At 42.0% G+C, this 13,533-nt stretch overlaps 1 protein-coding gene across 1 annotated transcript; it reads right to left on the bottom strand.

The window, feature by feature from the left end:
- Positions 1–774: 774 nt before the first annotated feature.
- Positions 775–11,224, bottom strand: LOC123443931 (aspartic proteinase oryzasin-1-like). Its single transcript, XM_045120494.1, has 14 exons — positions 11,122–11,224; positions 10,244–10,700; positions 10,084–10,144; positions 4,345–4,439; positions 4,143–4,255; positions 3,538–3,706; positions 3,363–3,402; positions 3,197–3,261; positions 2,087–2,200; positions 1,916–1,980; positions 1,614–1,770; positions 1,416–1,532; positions 1,160–1,248; positions 775–1,037 (listed from the first exon to the last, which is right to left on the bottom strand). The coding sequence occupies exons 2-14, from the start codon at positions 10,688–10,690 to the stop codon at positions 953–955; spliced, it is 1,617 nt and encodes a 538-aa protein (XP_044976429.1). The 5' UTR covers positions 10,691–10,700; positions 11,122–11,224; the 3' UTR covers positions 775–952.
- Between the last annotated feature and the right edge of the window lie 2,309 nt (positions 11,225–13,533).

The raw sequence follows: 13,533 nt of genomic DNA, 5'->3' as shown, positions 1-13,533 counted from the left end.
TCAACCCCTATAATTTTTGGAAGATGAAGTTTTGGCACATGATTTCCTGCAAACAAACGATGTTGATGCCCTCCTGATGCAAGTGCTCTATAAGTTGTCTCCCCAAAACTACATGTTTTAGCTTTAGAGCAACTCTAGCAGACCCCACATTCGTCCGGCCCGCAAAACGTGTTTGCAGTTCGCGTAAAACAGCTTTTGCGGGCTGGCCGGGCTGACACAGATGCAGACCCCCCAAACGGACCCGTAAAAAAGCATATTCGCAGAATATGCTTTGGTGGGGGAAGCGCGGGCTAAAATACCCCCCCCCCACCACCAACCGCTTTCACTCATATACGGCGCACCGCAACGACAATGTGAAAACCCGCGAATACGCGGGTTGGGGCCGAGATTTTGCCGTGCCCCGCAAAAATATTTGCGGGCCGGGGCGGGATGCGAGGTCTGATCGGGTAGGTTTTCCTGTCCCGACCCGCATTTTGGCGGTTATTTTCCGGGTCGGGACGGGATACGGGGTCTGCTAGAGTTGCTCTTACAATGGTAACATCGCGCAAAATTAGAATCAATTTCTTTATTGTAGGTGCACAAGGTGGTGGCTAAGTACATGTCAAATGTTATTTAACCTTTTGCACATCATAAAGCGACATATCGTGTCATATACTCCCTCCGTTCCTAAATATAAATCTTTTTAGAGGTTTCACTAGTGAACTATATACGGATGTATATGGACATACTTTAGAGCGTAGATTTATTCATTTTGTTCTGTATATAGATCCCTAGTGAAATCTCTTAAAAGACTTATATTTAGGAACGGAGGAAGTATTTGTGAGACAGACAGGACTAACATGCAAGTATATCTAAGGCTATCAAGCACGCAAATACATCTTGATATAATTCATGGTGTCGAAATGGCCTTGTTTTGCTCAGTCGAAGACAATACATCAGTGAAATGCTTCTCTCATGCGGAATCTGCGAAGCCAACACTCATCTTGTCGTAGTCAAAGACGGTGTGATATGCGCCCATGAAGACGTCGCCCAGTATCCTGCATGAAAGAGAGGAACCGATACCGTGAAATGCAGATCTCATGGGCGCAAACTGAAAAATATTTAATCAGCAACAACAGTGCAAGTAGTGCTCTGTCTCAGTGGAGTTCGTCTCTCGTACCAGAGAGGGCCTACTGGAGGGGGAATGTCCAAAGCCGTGAATCCGCTGATACACTGAGCCATGAATCCATCGCCAATCTTGAGAATGTACTGCTCGACAGGGAAGATGATTGAAATTGTGTGAAACAACGTGATTGTATTACGGAGACTTAGGTCTTATTGCATCCAGAGCTCTCTTTTAATAAATGGATTGCGACAAACATTTTCATTTTTCCTCGCCTTAAAATAATATATTTATTTGCATTGGGGTAAAATACCTGCTCTGGTTGGAGCTCAAATATCCTTCCACCTATGCTGAACGAGACACTTTGCAGGGAATCAATGTGTCTACAGTCCACATATGAGCCCACGGGACTAGGCATATTGTGGCAGAGCTGTCATTCAGATGGATCAGCTACTCGTAAGCTACAAATGTAGAAATGCTTAGCAATTCAAGAATCAAAAGAAAACCTCACCCGACCGACATACTCCAACGTGCCCTCCTTGGTATGATTCTGAACGAATTCGCTTTGCATCCAAGTTACTGCCATCTCGCACGCATTGCATGTAGCGTCAAACATGCCGTCTACAGATGTTGTACGTGCCTCTCCCACTACCCTCTCAATACCAGCACTGCGTGGATACGTAGGGACCATGTGAAGTCAAGCCATGAGGGGGATCAAAAATAAAAACAGGAAACATGAGAGTTTGTTTAAGGACTAATCAACTTCAGATTTTCAGAGATACGACAAAAGCTTTGTGGATCACTTGCACAGACCTTACTCCACTAGTTCCATCGAATGCGCAGAGCCCAATCTTCGAACACACTTGTGCTGGTGGTGTCTGCAGTTAATCGGAAGCATTGAATTGTAACACAACAGACTGAAAAAGGAAATTTTATTTGACAGAGTAATGAATATACACAATCGATGAAGCAAAGAGATCAAACCTCAGATTTCAGCAACTCTATCATTTCTTGTCCATATCCAGAAACGACTTGTTTGCACTCTTCGTTAGCCACTCCGGTAGCTCCAATTCGCTCATTGATTTGGGCAATGACACCCTAAACAGAAGGAAAATATTGAAATGAAAACCTAATATGGTTATACTACTTCATTTAGGGGCATTTTGCTAGAACTAGAAAAATACGTTTTTGGTCCTTCACCTATGTGTCGAGTTCATTATTAAACCCAAAGTTCTATAACCTTACAAGTCTACATTTAACTTTAAAACATGATAGATTTGGTCTCTTACCCAACTCGGAGCAGTTAGATTCACAATATGACTCTGGTTTTGCACAAGTGGAAACACAGTAACGCAAATAGATTTTATCGACTGAAAGAGATTGGCATGCTCCCAACAACTTTATTTGTCATAAAAAACTTAGATTTGCCATGGTTAAAAATGTAATGTCAGATTCGTATGAAAATCCAAAAAACTTGTTCAAACTAATTTTTAGTTAGTACCTTTTCCTACATAATTTCCAAAAAAAATTCATTTCCTTTTAAGCGAGAAATCACTACCACACCATCCGTTTACTATCTGTCCCATTTGAAGTTATAGGGTTATGTTTGTGTAGTAAAGTTAGGCACCAAGACAAGGTTTGAGAAATAATTGAATGAACATATTTTTTTTTCTATTTACGTACAAAATAAATGTATTAAGAAATGGAAAGGTTACTTTGGATCCCAACATTGCCAAAGTCTAAGTTTGGTCCCTTATTATTGTACAAAAGATCATGGGAATTGGGAACATAAAAATTAGTAAAATCACCCAAAAAATTCAGAATGGCATAAGAGTTGGAAATATTCTTAAAACTCACGGAATGCATTAGTATTTGAAATGCCTTATACAGATTTTTCTGGATTCTTATATTGGCCGCAAACGATTCCATTTTTATGCTCATTGCCAGCCATGTGTGCAAAATCTCCGTCATGTCATTGTTAAACTAGTGAATGATGAAAAAATCTCAGCCATAGTTGAAGGTACAAAAGTACATTTCTTCTGAATACAAGATTGAAAGGTAAGATGAAATTAGCCGATGGCTATGGTCGCTTACTATTGGACCAGCAATCAATGAAGTTCCGGAGTCTGCTATTGCCGCACATCCATCCACACAGATTCCTGGTCATGACATGCACTGAGATCAGGAGAGGGCAATGTTGCATCTACAGGAGTTAAGTACTCTTGCTTGTTTAAGAGGCAAAATACGCATAGTGAATTACCAGTGCTCTTTCCACCAATAAGAAAGTCTCCCATTTCAAACTGCAGATACCAGTAGCATAAAATAAAATAGAAATTTAACTCATAAAAAAGTTGGATGAAAGGAGGCAAGACAATAAATTCAGAACAAGGCAAGCAATTTTTTTAACTTTTGACGAGTGAAGGTAGAGTAAGAACCTGCCAGTATGCTTTTCGGGTTACTCGGGTGTATGTATGGCTACCTTTGTAGTGTTTGGGATCACTACCTCCGAAAACAATTTCACCTCCTTCCCCATTGTTTGCATTTCGATTTAACCAAAAGGAGAAAACATGTTGTTTCACAAGTCCTTGTGCAACCATATTGTACCTGGTACATAACTAGAGTGTAAGATGGCACCAACCGCAATTCACACAAGCGACAAGTTATAAGCTATGTGCCTCGACTTGTTCTATGCTAAATTAAGAAGCAAACTAAAGCCAGCCATAGCACTTAATAAGCAAGAACATGCCGTTGATGGCTAGCAATTGACCACATTTTTATAATTGAAGGAATCATACAAAAAGTATTTACCATGAGCATAATATCAGGTTGAAGTGTCCAACAAAAAGAGTGGTTACTTGCCAGACAACGCAATATTGTTCTCATGTAAAGCTATGAACAATCATGGCAAAAGATCTAGATGAACAACTGTAAGACTGACGAATGAGAATTAAAGACCAGGTAAACGCAACCATCTACTCCTTAATATATGGTGTCGCAAAACCGATGTACTTAGATTAACAATTAGTGAAACTGCTAATACCAAACTGGATCTGCGCCTTCAACCGAAATCTCCTTAAATCCAAGTCCAAGGATGCCATCGAATTTTGCTGCTAAGAATGTAAATCCAGGCTCATAAGTAGCTTCAATGAATTCCTGATAGCACATTTGAGTTGTGTAGCATTAGCATTAGCAGTCCATTGGTCAGACTAATTTTGTAAGTAAGGAACTGGTAAAACAAGCACCTGATTGTTTACAACTAAACCACCAATAGTTACTTGATCTTGACTGTAAAATCCAAAAATTGCTCCTTTTCCATAATGAATGGAAGCAGGTGTTCCTGCACAACAGTAAGAAAGGACAAATCAGACCAGCATCTAGTCGTTATCTTAAATGTATTACATCATAAATCATAGCGAATCATATAAGGATTGGAATAAGTGCGTTATATTGGGCTATTTGGAATACGCGAAACGATCATATTTTTAATGGTAAGGTTATTCAAAAAAAATTACAGGTTATCTACAGAGCTACAGCTTGGATCCGTACATGATCATTATTCAGCCATGTGAAATCCAGGGAGCTTATGACTATTGGGTGCAATCGTGAGAGACGGACGCACGGGCCATCTTTAGCCGGTTTGGGTGGCGAGCTACTAATAGACTAGGTGTATAGGCATCGTAGTCTATTTGTTTCAATTCGCCGGATGTGGCAGTTTTACCCCGCTTGTGAGTGGTTTATATCTTAATCTGCTTTGTATTTGAGAACTTAAGATCTTGGTTACTTTCTTAGTTAATAAAACGGCTGCTTGCATCGATTGATGCAGAGGCCGGGGGATGATCCTCCTTTTTCAAAAAAAAAATTACATCATAAATCACCAGTTGTCATTTTGGTTATGAGAACATGGAGCGAATCCAATGATTTTTCCCGAGTGAGACACGTTAGGAATTCACAAGACAAAAGTTCCAAAAAACACCCATATCTTCACAAATCAAATATTAGATACAGTAAAGAAATGCTAAAATATCTAAAATGAATAGTGATTTTTTTCACCATAGAACATTCTTTCGAAGAATAGAACATTTAAAATTGAGTTGTAGTATATAATGTGTGATATAGTTCGGAATGAGCAGTTTAGACCAATTTTTCTACTACGCGTTGGCCTTAGAAGTTTAGAAAAACTGGCACTAATAGACTCTCTAATATTGCTCACGTTTTTGTGTGTCCAACGCAAACGACATTTATGTCTGGTCAAAACATTCTGGAGGGCATAGTGGTCTTTCTTGCATGAGACCATTCATTAGCTTCATACTAAGTTGATGGAGTTATCTTTAAAGTGTGTTTTGGGAAGGCCTACGATTAAGTCAAATGGCCTTTTCTACAGCAAGCTCTTTGCATGAATGGTTATGCTTCTGAATGGGGTCAACAAGTGGCATCCTTCGTTCAGTGGGAGTCTTGGATTTAAGGTAAATGATGATATAGGTCATTATTTCAAAACACATAAGGGATTGAGACTAGGTGATCTCATGTTGCCTGGCCAAATCTCTTTCATATCATGGCTGATATGTTGGTTGTACTCATGGCAAGGGATAAACCGAACAGCCATGTTGGGAAACTCATTCCGCATGTGGTGTACTCCGGTGTGTTGATGACATAGCGATATTTATGGAGCATGATCCTTAGAAATCTATGAATATGAAACCAATTATTTGTTTTTTTGGACAACTGGTGGGTGTCAAAATGAACATTCACAAGAGTGATCTCTTCTATTTTGGCAAGGCTAAAGAGGAAGAGATCTAGTATAGGGAACTTTTCGGTTGTGAGGTGGTGGCTCTTCCATTTACGTATCTTGAAATATCCATCCAACATCGGAGTTTTACCAACAAGGAGTGGAAAATTGTTGAAGAGCGATCCGAAAAGAAGCACAATAGTTGGAAGGGTGAACCCATGCCCTATGAAAGGCGGTTAACTCTCATCAACGTTATTCTTGCCAGACTACCCACATTCATGCTCTCCTTTTCTAAGATACCCAAAGGGTTGTTGAAAAGGCTAGATTTTGATCTAGGTTCTTCTGGCAACGCGATGAGCAGAAGGGGAAGCACAAACTCGTGTGGTGGGATATGTTGTGCATGCCTAAGTATCAAGGGGGTTTGGGTATTGAAACCTCTAGATAAAATATAGGATCTAACTAGACAAATTGTTGTAGAAGCTACTTAAAGAGGAAGATGTTTGGCAAGATTCCTTACACAACAAACACCTGCAGTACAAAATGATTTCGCAAGTAGTTGCTTGGCCAGCTGACTCGCCGTTTTTAAGGGATTTATGAAGGTTAAGTCTTTATTTTTCCAATAAAGGTTCTTTAATGGTAGATGCTGGCCAATCAACTAGCTTTTGGGAGGACACATGATTGAGGATACCCCATTAGCTCTCTAGTGCCCAACCTTGTCCTTAATATGGGAAGTCATTAGGCATCAGACTTCTCATGCCTAGCCTCCCATCAGATCAGTGCATGACCCTTGGATGAAAGCCAATGTGATCGTTGGATGAGGATAGCTCCCGCCGTGCACTTTTCCATGAGGAGTTACTAACTAAAACTAACAACAATTAAGGCTAATTAGGTGTGATTTCCTATTAAATGCGAATTAAATTTTCCATATTTTTAGGATACTACTTCCTGTAGTTATAGATGAGTTTCCATGTCATGTACTTGCTTCCTTTCATAAAAAAGAAATTCTAGAAGAAATTCACGATCAGACATGTTGTTTTATACTACATAACAAATTTGTGCTTCCTACGAATCAACGTGTTGTTGGATGCTTAGAGGGACTGTGGTATCCCAGCCTATCAGGGTTCAAATCCTGATGCTCGCATTTGTTTCTGGATTTATTTCAGGTTTTTCGGCAATGTGCATTTAGTGGGAGGAGACGTTCCCGTTGATGATGAGGTGCCTATGATGACTTCGTAAATTTCAAGATAGTATGCCGGCTCAGTTTTTCGGATGTGCTCATAGGGATAGTGTGTGCGTGTATGATAGAGATGAACGTATGCGCGTGTATATGAGCTCTTGCGTCTGTATTGTGTTAAAAAACAAATTTGTGCTTCCTAGACCAGAAAATGAGCTTCCAAGGATAATAAATTTTGCTTCGATGTTTCTTTTCAATGCTACAAATTCATGCTTCTGTTGACCAGAGAATGAGTATCCATAGTTAGTGCAATTTGCTTCATTATAATATATAATCTTGTGGCCTGTTTTTATCAGAGAATTCACTTTTGCTCCTCCGACTAGAAAATGAGCTTGCATGACTAATGAATTTTTCCTAGATATAATTGAATGTTGTCTAACACAGCAGACACGATGTTGTTTCAAATGCATCACCATAAGCTTGTTTCTCGTGCTTCATAAATTCATATAACATATTTTGGACATGCTACAAATTTGCTTCCTTCAAGTCACCCATAGTACAATGCTTCTAAGTTTTATTTTGAGGGCAACGCTTCTAAGTTCATATTGACCAACTATATACTTTCTTCACTCACATAGTTGTGCTTCGTTCTCATGGTGGACGTGCTTCCTTATAATGGTGGGTGTGCTTTCTTCCTATGCCAATCAGATCGGAGTGCCATCGCCGAGGAGCAGCATGAATGGAGTGATGTTGCAACGTAGATGCACGGTTAACCGAGGCCCTTGCTGATAGGGAAGTAGGTAACTGAGGAGATAGATCATAACATAAATGAGCCAAGGGCGCAAGGCGGGGCTGGTTGCATGCGGTCACCATGCTGCCATCGCCATGTGCGAGCCTCGTCGCTTGCATGGGCCTTAGTTTGAACTCACGTTGGCTACCCTGTTGCCCGATCTGCCGCCCGGCCGGCTTACTGAGTGCATAGGGTTGTGTTGCACGGTGCAGTTGATCAGTGAAGTAAGAGATGGTCGGCCGGATGGATGGAGTTGCCAGTGTGGGGGGAACGCGATGATGGGTGGCTCTTGGGTAAAGGTGGGCGTCGCATGTAGGTTAGCCCTTGTCGACGGTTGAGCGACTAGAGGAGTAGTCGTGGGTTTGATAGGGCTAGTGCCTCGATGGCAACAATATGGTTTAGATGGGTGGTTTTGCTAGATTTGAGGGGTGGGCAGTTAAGAATAGAAGAAATGGCATACGTCGCATGAAAACTGAATCTATGGTCCTAGGGAATACTGATGGAAATAAACAATCGGACTGCTGATTTTTAGAGTTTCCTTAATAATATGAACAGACAAGAGGCCTTGGTGGCCTCAATGCTCAAGGTAAACCCCTTGAATATTCAGCTCTATGGGACTTTAGTTGGTGATAAATGGATAACATAGCTTCATTTAGTACGTAGATTGATGTCGAATGGTTTATCATAGACATTGAACATATTTCTATGGAGGTTAGATATTAATGGTGTCTTCACCGTCAAGTCTATGCATGCAGATCTCATTAATTCTTGCCAATCTTTGAAGATGACATATATAGAAAACCAAGGTTCACATTAAGATTACAATGTTTAAGTGATTTTTGCATCGGGAGGTCATTCTTACTAGATATAACCTAGCAAACAAAACTGACAAAGTAGTAAAAAAATGTTTCTTTCCTCATCAAGAGGAAACAATTCATCATCTTTTTCTGTCTTGCCCATTTACAGCCATAGCCTAGCATATGACCTTGCATATAATTTGTTGCCACCAATGAGTATACTGAATTTGTTTGAAAACTAGTTGGGTGGGTAACCACCCAAAACTCAAGGGACATCTTCGAGTTGGAGTTTGTGCCCTTTATGGGTAATTTGGAATGGTCAAAATAATTGCATTTTTCCGCAAAAAATAAATGATTGTATTGGGAATAACAATAGTTACATTAATATTGATTCATTACGTAAAATTTGATGCAAAAAATTAAAAATATTGGTCATAAGACCAAAAAAATCGCATTTCATGTATATTTTACACTATGTTTTCATGTTTGTAATTTTACGTGACATAAAATATTTTTTATGTTGACTATATATTTTTCTTGAAAGTCTCTTTTTACGTATGAAATAAGAAAAAAAATTGAAACATAAAATTACGACGCATTGATGTGAAAATAGAGGGGGGGTGAAGAATAACTATTCCTCACCTAGGGTGACGAATATTCTTCACCGAGGATGACGAATAGCGCTATTCGTCACCCTGGGCGAGGAATAGTTATTTTTCACCCCCCCCCCCTCTATTTTAACATCAATGCACCGTAATTTTACGTTCCGTAAATTTTATCTTATTTTATACATAAAAAGATATCGTAAGGAAATTTATAATCACCGTAAAAAATATTTTTGCTATGTAAAATTACGAATGTAAAAACATAGTGGAAACTATAGATATGCATTTTTTCTGATTTTATGGCCTACATTTTTGTTTTCTTATGCCAAAATTTACATAGTGGATCAATATGAATGTAACTATTTGTATTAGAAATGTAATTTATTTATGAAACAATCGTAAGATTACCTGGGTGAAGAATAACTTATTTTACACCCTGGATGATGAATAGTAATATATATATATATATATTTGCAGGTTATCTTTAAGACTATGACGTCGATCCGTATATGGTCATTATTTAAGAGTGCAAACATTCAAGAGCATATAGCTTTTAGGTGCTGTCTTTGGGAGACGGTCAAACGGGATTATGCAGCCAGTTTGGTTGGCATGTCAGTAATACATTATGTGTGTGGGTCATGTAATCTTATTATTGACCGGTTGTATTCTTATTTCGTCCTTTTTATCATGATTGTTATCGACTTTGAATAATGACTTACTAAAAGGGTTGGGTGCATAACGATGATGCGGAGGCCGGGGCTAAAATGTACAATGTGACTAGTCATAATCGTTCATTGTGACATTTTAAGTTACTAAAGTAATGACCTTAAATGTCTTATATTTGTTTAGGAGGAGTGATATAATATGATATCTTGGAGAGAAAGCATACCGTTCTCCTTGTAAGTGATGGACCGTCTTGATACATACTTGGGATGGAAGTAGCAAGCAAGCTGTTCTCATGCTGGCCAAAATCAGTAGTAAACCTAGTACAGAAAAGCATCCCAAAAGAAAATAAAATAAGGACAAAAACATCTCGAATTGACTCTTACCGAAAAGAAGCACTCGGCGGAAGGGACCCAGAGGTTTGCGCTCCCGGTGTCAAAGATCACCGTGAAATTTTGTGGCGGGGAGCCAATTCCAATCTGCCCATAGTATTGAGCGTCCATGTAGTTCTTCAGCGGGATGATGCCCTCGTAGCCTTCGCGCACACGTTTGTTTACTCGGATACCTCTGTGACTCCATTGACGCTTGAGCCGTTGTTCCATGGCCGCGGCCTCTGTGAACATTCTTTGTGCCTGGGCGCGAACTTGGTTCACTGCTTCCCTTACCGGATCAACCTTACTCTTTGGCACTTGTTTGTTATAGATGGCTTCCATCAGGGGCCTCTTCTTTAATGCAATGCGGACCAAGCCATCGTCTCCAGCGGATAGACGGGTGCTCGACACTAGGAGTAGGGAGAGAATGGTATAAAGCCCACAAATTACATGATGCCCCATTCTGATGTCACTGTAGATGTAAGTAGCGCAGTATAAACCGTCAAAAACATGATAAATTTTCCTGCATACTGCGAAAATGGCATGAAGAAATTCATGGCAATCTTTCAACAACAAAAAAAATCATGGCATGACATTCTTGTAGTAGTATCGTCTTAATCTTAATGCAAGTAACCGTTTCTTGTTGTTGAAAAAAAAAATGTTTTCGAGTTGGGTATGAATTGTACTGAGCACCTTAAGAAAGAATACCCAAATAGTACGGGCACACATCGAACACTGCAAGCTAAAACTGGAACTACTCTGGCAGAAAGAATGAAACGGGGGAATAATTATTTTGCAGCCAAAAAGATCTGGAATTGGCCAACCATTTTGCTGTTTTAATTGATGGAAATGAGGCAGGGGGATTACTAGAGCACATGGAGCAGAGTACTCACCTGCTTGGGAATGGCTCAAAGGAAAGGAGGCCGTTGGATACGAACTGAGCGAGTAATTATTAGGGGCGCTTATTTATAAGATGATTGCATGAAAACTATACACATGAGTTGCAGCGTAAACAATATCCCTTCTCCAGCACAGGCAACTAGGCATCAATCATCACAGCCACAGCCAGTACAAGTAGCTAGGTTGGTCTCACGTAACATTGGCCACTGGATCCTTGCGGTGCCTTAGAAGATCAAGGATTTGAGCTTGCCAAGCGATGGTTCCACAGGGCCATCACCATCAGCCATCGGCGCCTGAGTGGCGAACAAAGCAACCTTTGGGGGCACGCGACGTGGTCTTGTGCCGCACTCCACGGGAAGTCCCCGGCTACCCTTGTGGACCAGAGAGCTTACTGCCTTCCATAGTCCCCCGCTACCCGTGTGGACCAGAGAGCTACTGCCTTCCATAGCCATAGGAGTCGTACACTAGTCGTAGTACTAGCTAGCAATTAGAGCATCCCACGGATGAGGCTTTCGCCCGAAAATGCCTTTTGGAGCTCGGGCTCCATAAAGGTCTTTTTTTTAAAAACCCAAAAATTCATATTTTTATATTTAAAAAAATCTGAAAAATACGGATATACATGGAGGCATAACACATATGTGTGCAAAATTTTAAAACAAAATACGTTGAAACAAGGTCTATGTAAAAAAACAAATTTATGGCTTTTTAACACATTATACTATGAAAAACGATTAGGATCAACCGACTGATTTCCTTATCTTGTAAACCTCCTCCTCTACCTGCCACATGCCCTGACGGCCACCGCTTCCCCGGCCTTATCTCTCCACCGGCGAAGCTGTCTCATCCACCTGTTTCTTTTCTTCTCCTTTCCAATCTCATTCATCGTGACAGCCAAAGGAGAGGATCCATGAAGAGTATCGTCATAGCAGCTAGGAATCGACAGGGGCTACTGCCGGCCGCCACCTTGATGCATCCGCCGTCCCGGGAGCATCCGTCGTCGCCGTCGTGTTGCAGTGGACCTTCGACAGGGGCAGCGTTGCGGCGCTGCAGTGGAGTTTTCGCCGATGGGCAACAGGGAGTTGCTATGGAGCTTCGACGGGGCAGCGGTTTGGCTATGAAGCTCCGGCGCGCGATGGGGTGCTGTTGTGCAGCTTTCACCGGAGACCGCTGTGCGGCGGGTGGTGCTGAACTGAAGCTTTTCGTCGGCGGCTGTCAAGGAGCTGCAGTGAAGCATCGCCGGTGGTCGGTGGCTGTTGCGATGGAACCTACCGCCCCGGCTGCGCGCTGCAGTGACACATCGCCGGAGTTGTAATGAAGCGTCGCCGGAGCCGGTGAAGCTTCGACGGGGTTGCAATGAAGCGTCGTGAGTGCTGCAATGGAGCGCCGGCAGGTCCAGTCGATGTTGCGCAGCGCTGCAACGGAGCTGCAACTATGGGAACGTCTAATCGTGCGGTTGGGACCATCTGATCGTAAGGCTGTCAACCCGGTTGATTTTCTGGGGAAATCAGCCGGTTGATCCGTAGCACGCGCCTTATACTATTTATGTCAAAACTTCATGAATTTGTTTTTTTCACAGATCGCATCTTAAGGTATTTCATCCTGAAATTTTTGCATACATATACATTTCATCATTATGTACTTCCATATTTTTTCACATTTTTTTGAAACCAAAACCAAAACACCCCACCCGCTTTCGCCCTCTTTAATCATAGATATAAAGGCATAAACCGAACAAAATACAGTTGAACGATACATAATGATGAGATGACCCTCTTAGAAAGCAGATTCTAGGCTACCTGGATCACGAGGCTGACACGCAACAACTCTACCGAAGGAGAACATAGAAAGAATGGAACACAATCACAGAACACCCTAGGACACCTAAGCTCCTAGACAATGCCCCCAAGTGAGAGAATGGCACATAGCGTCGTCGCTGCCTAGCCCCACCGAGCAAGGGTCCTCACCCGTAACTCTCACGCGGCGAGAGATCCGCGGCGACGTCTTCGAGAAAAGAACGGCGCCCGCAAGCATCGCCATCACCAGCGTAAAAGCGTGGAGCTTTCGCTCGGCACCCGACCCTAAGTCACTAAGGCCTTAGGGCAAACGTGGCGTTCCCACACCCCAAACCCAGATATGGGTGACGTCTGCACCTGGCCAAAACTCGGGCCGGGCCGGGCCTCAGGTCGGGCCTAAAAAAGCTCGTGGTACAAAACTCATGCCCGAGCCTGGCCTGGCCGGACCGTCGGGCCTAATTTTTGGGCCGAAGCCCTGCCCGAGGCCGAGGAAGCCCGGCCCGACGTAGGCGTAAAGTCGGGTTTTTTCAGGCTCGAGCCCGTCCTGGTAAGCTCGACGGGCTCAAAATCTAGGCCCGAGCCTGGCCTGTGGGAAAGGTCGGGTCGGGCCGG

This window comes from Hordeum vulgare, chromosome 3H, assembly GCF_904849725.1.
Source record: "Hordeum vulgare subsp. vulgare chromosome 3H, MorexV3_pseudomolecules_assembly, whole genome shotgun sequence".
Lineage (NCBI taxonomy): Eukaryota > Viridiplantae > Streptophyta > Magnoliopsida > Poales > Poaceae > Hordeum > Hordeum vulgare.
The sequence above is the reverse complement of the archived record's forward strand: the minus strand, read 5'-3'. Positions and strand labels throughout refer to the sequence as shown.

Coding starts and splice junctions, on each gene's coding strand:
- LOC123443931 (XM_045120494.1), bottom strand. CDS start 10,690: ATGGGGCATCATGTAATTTGTGGGCTTTATACCATTCTCTCCCTACTC. Junction 3,707..4,142: donor GAAGGCGCAGATCCAGTTTG/GTATTAGCAGTT, acceptor GTTATGTACCAG/GTACAATATGGTTGCACAAG. Junction 1,771..1,915: donor GATGGAACTAGTGGAGTAAG/GTCTGTGCAAGT, acceptor GTATCCACGCAG/TGCTGGTATTGAGAGGGTAG.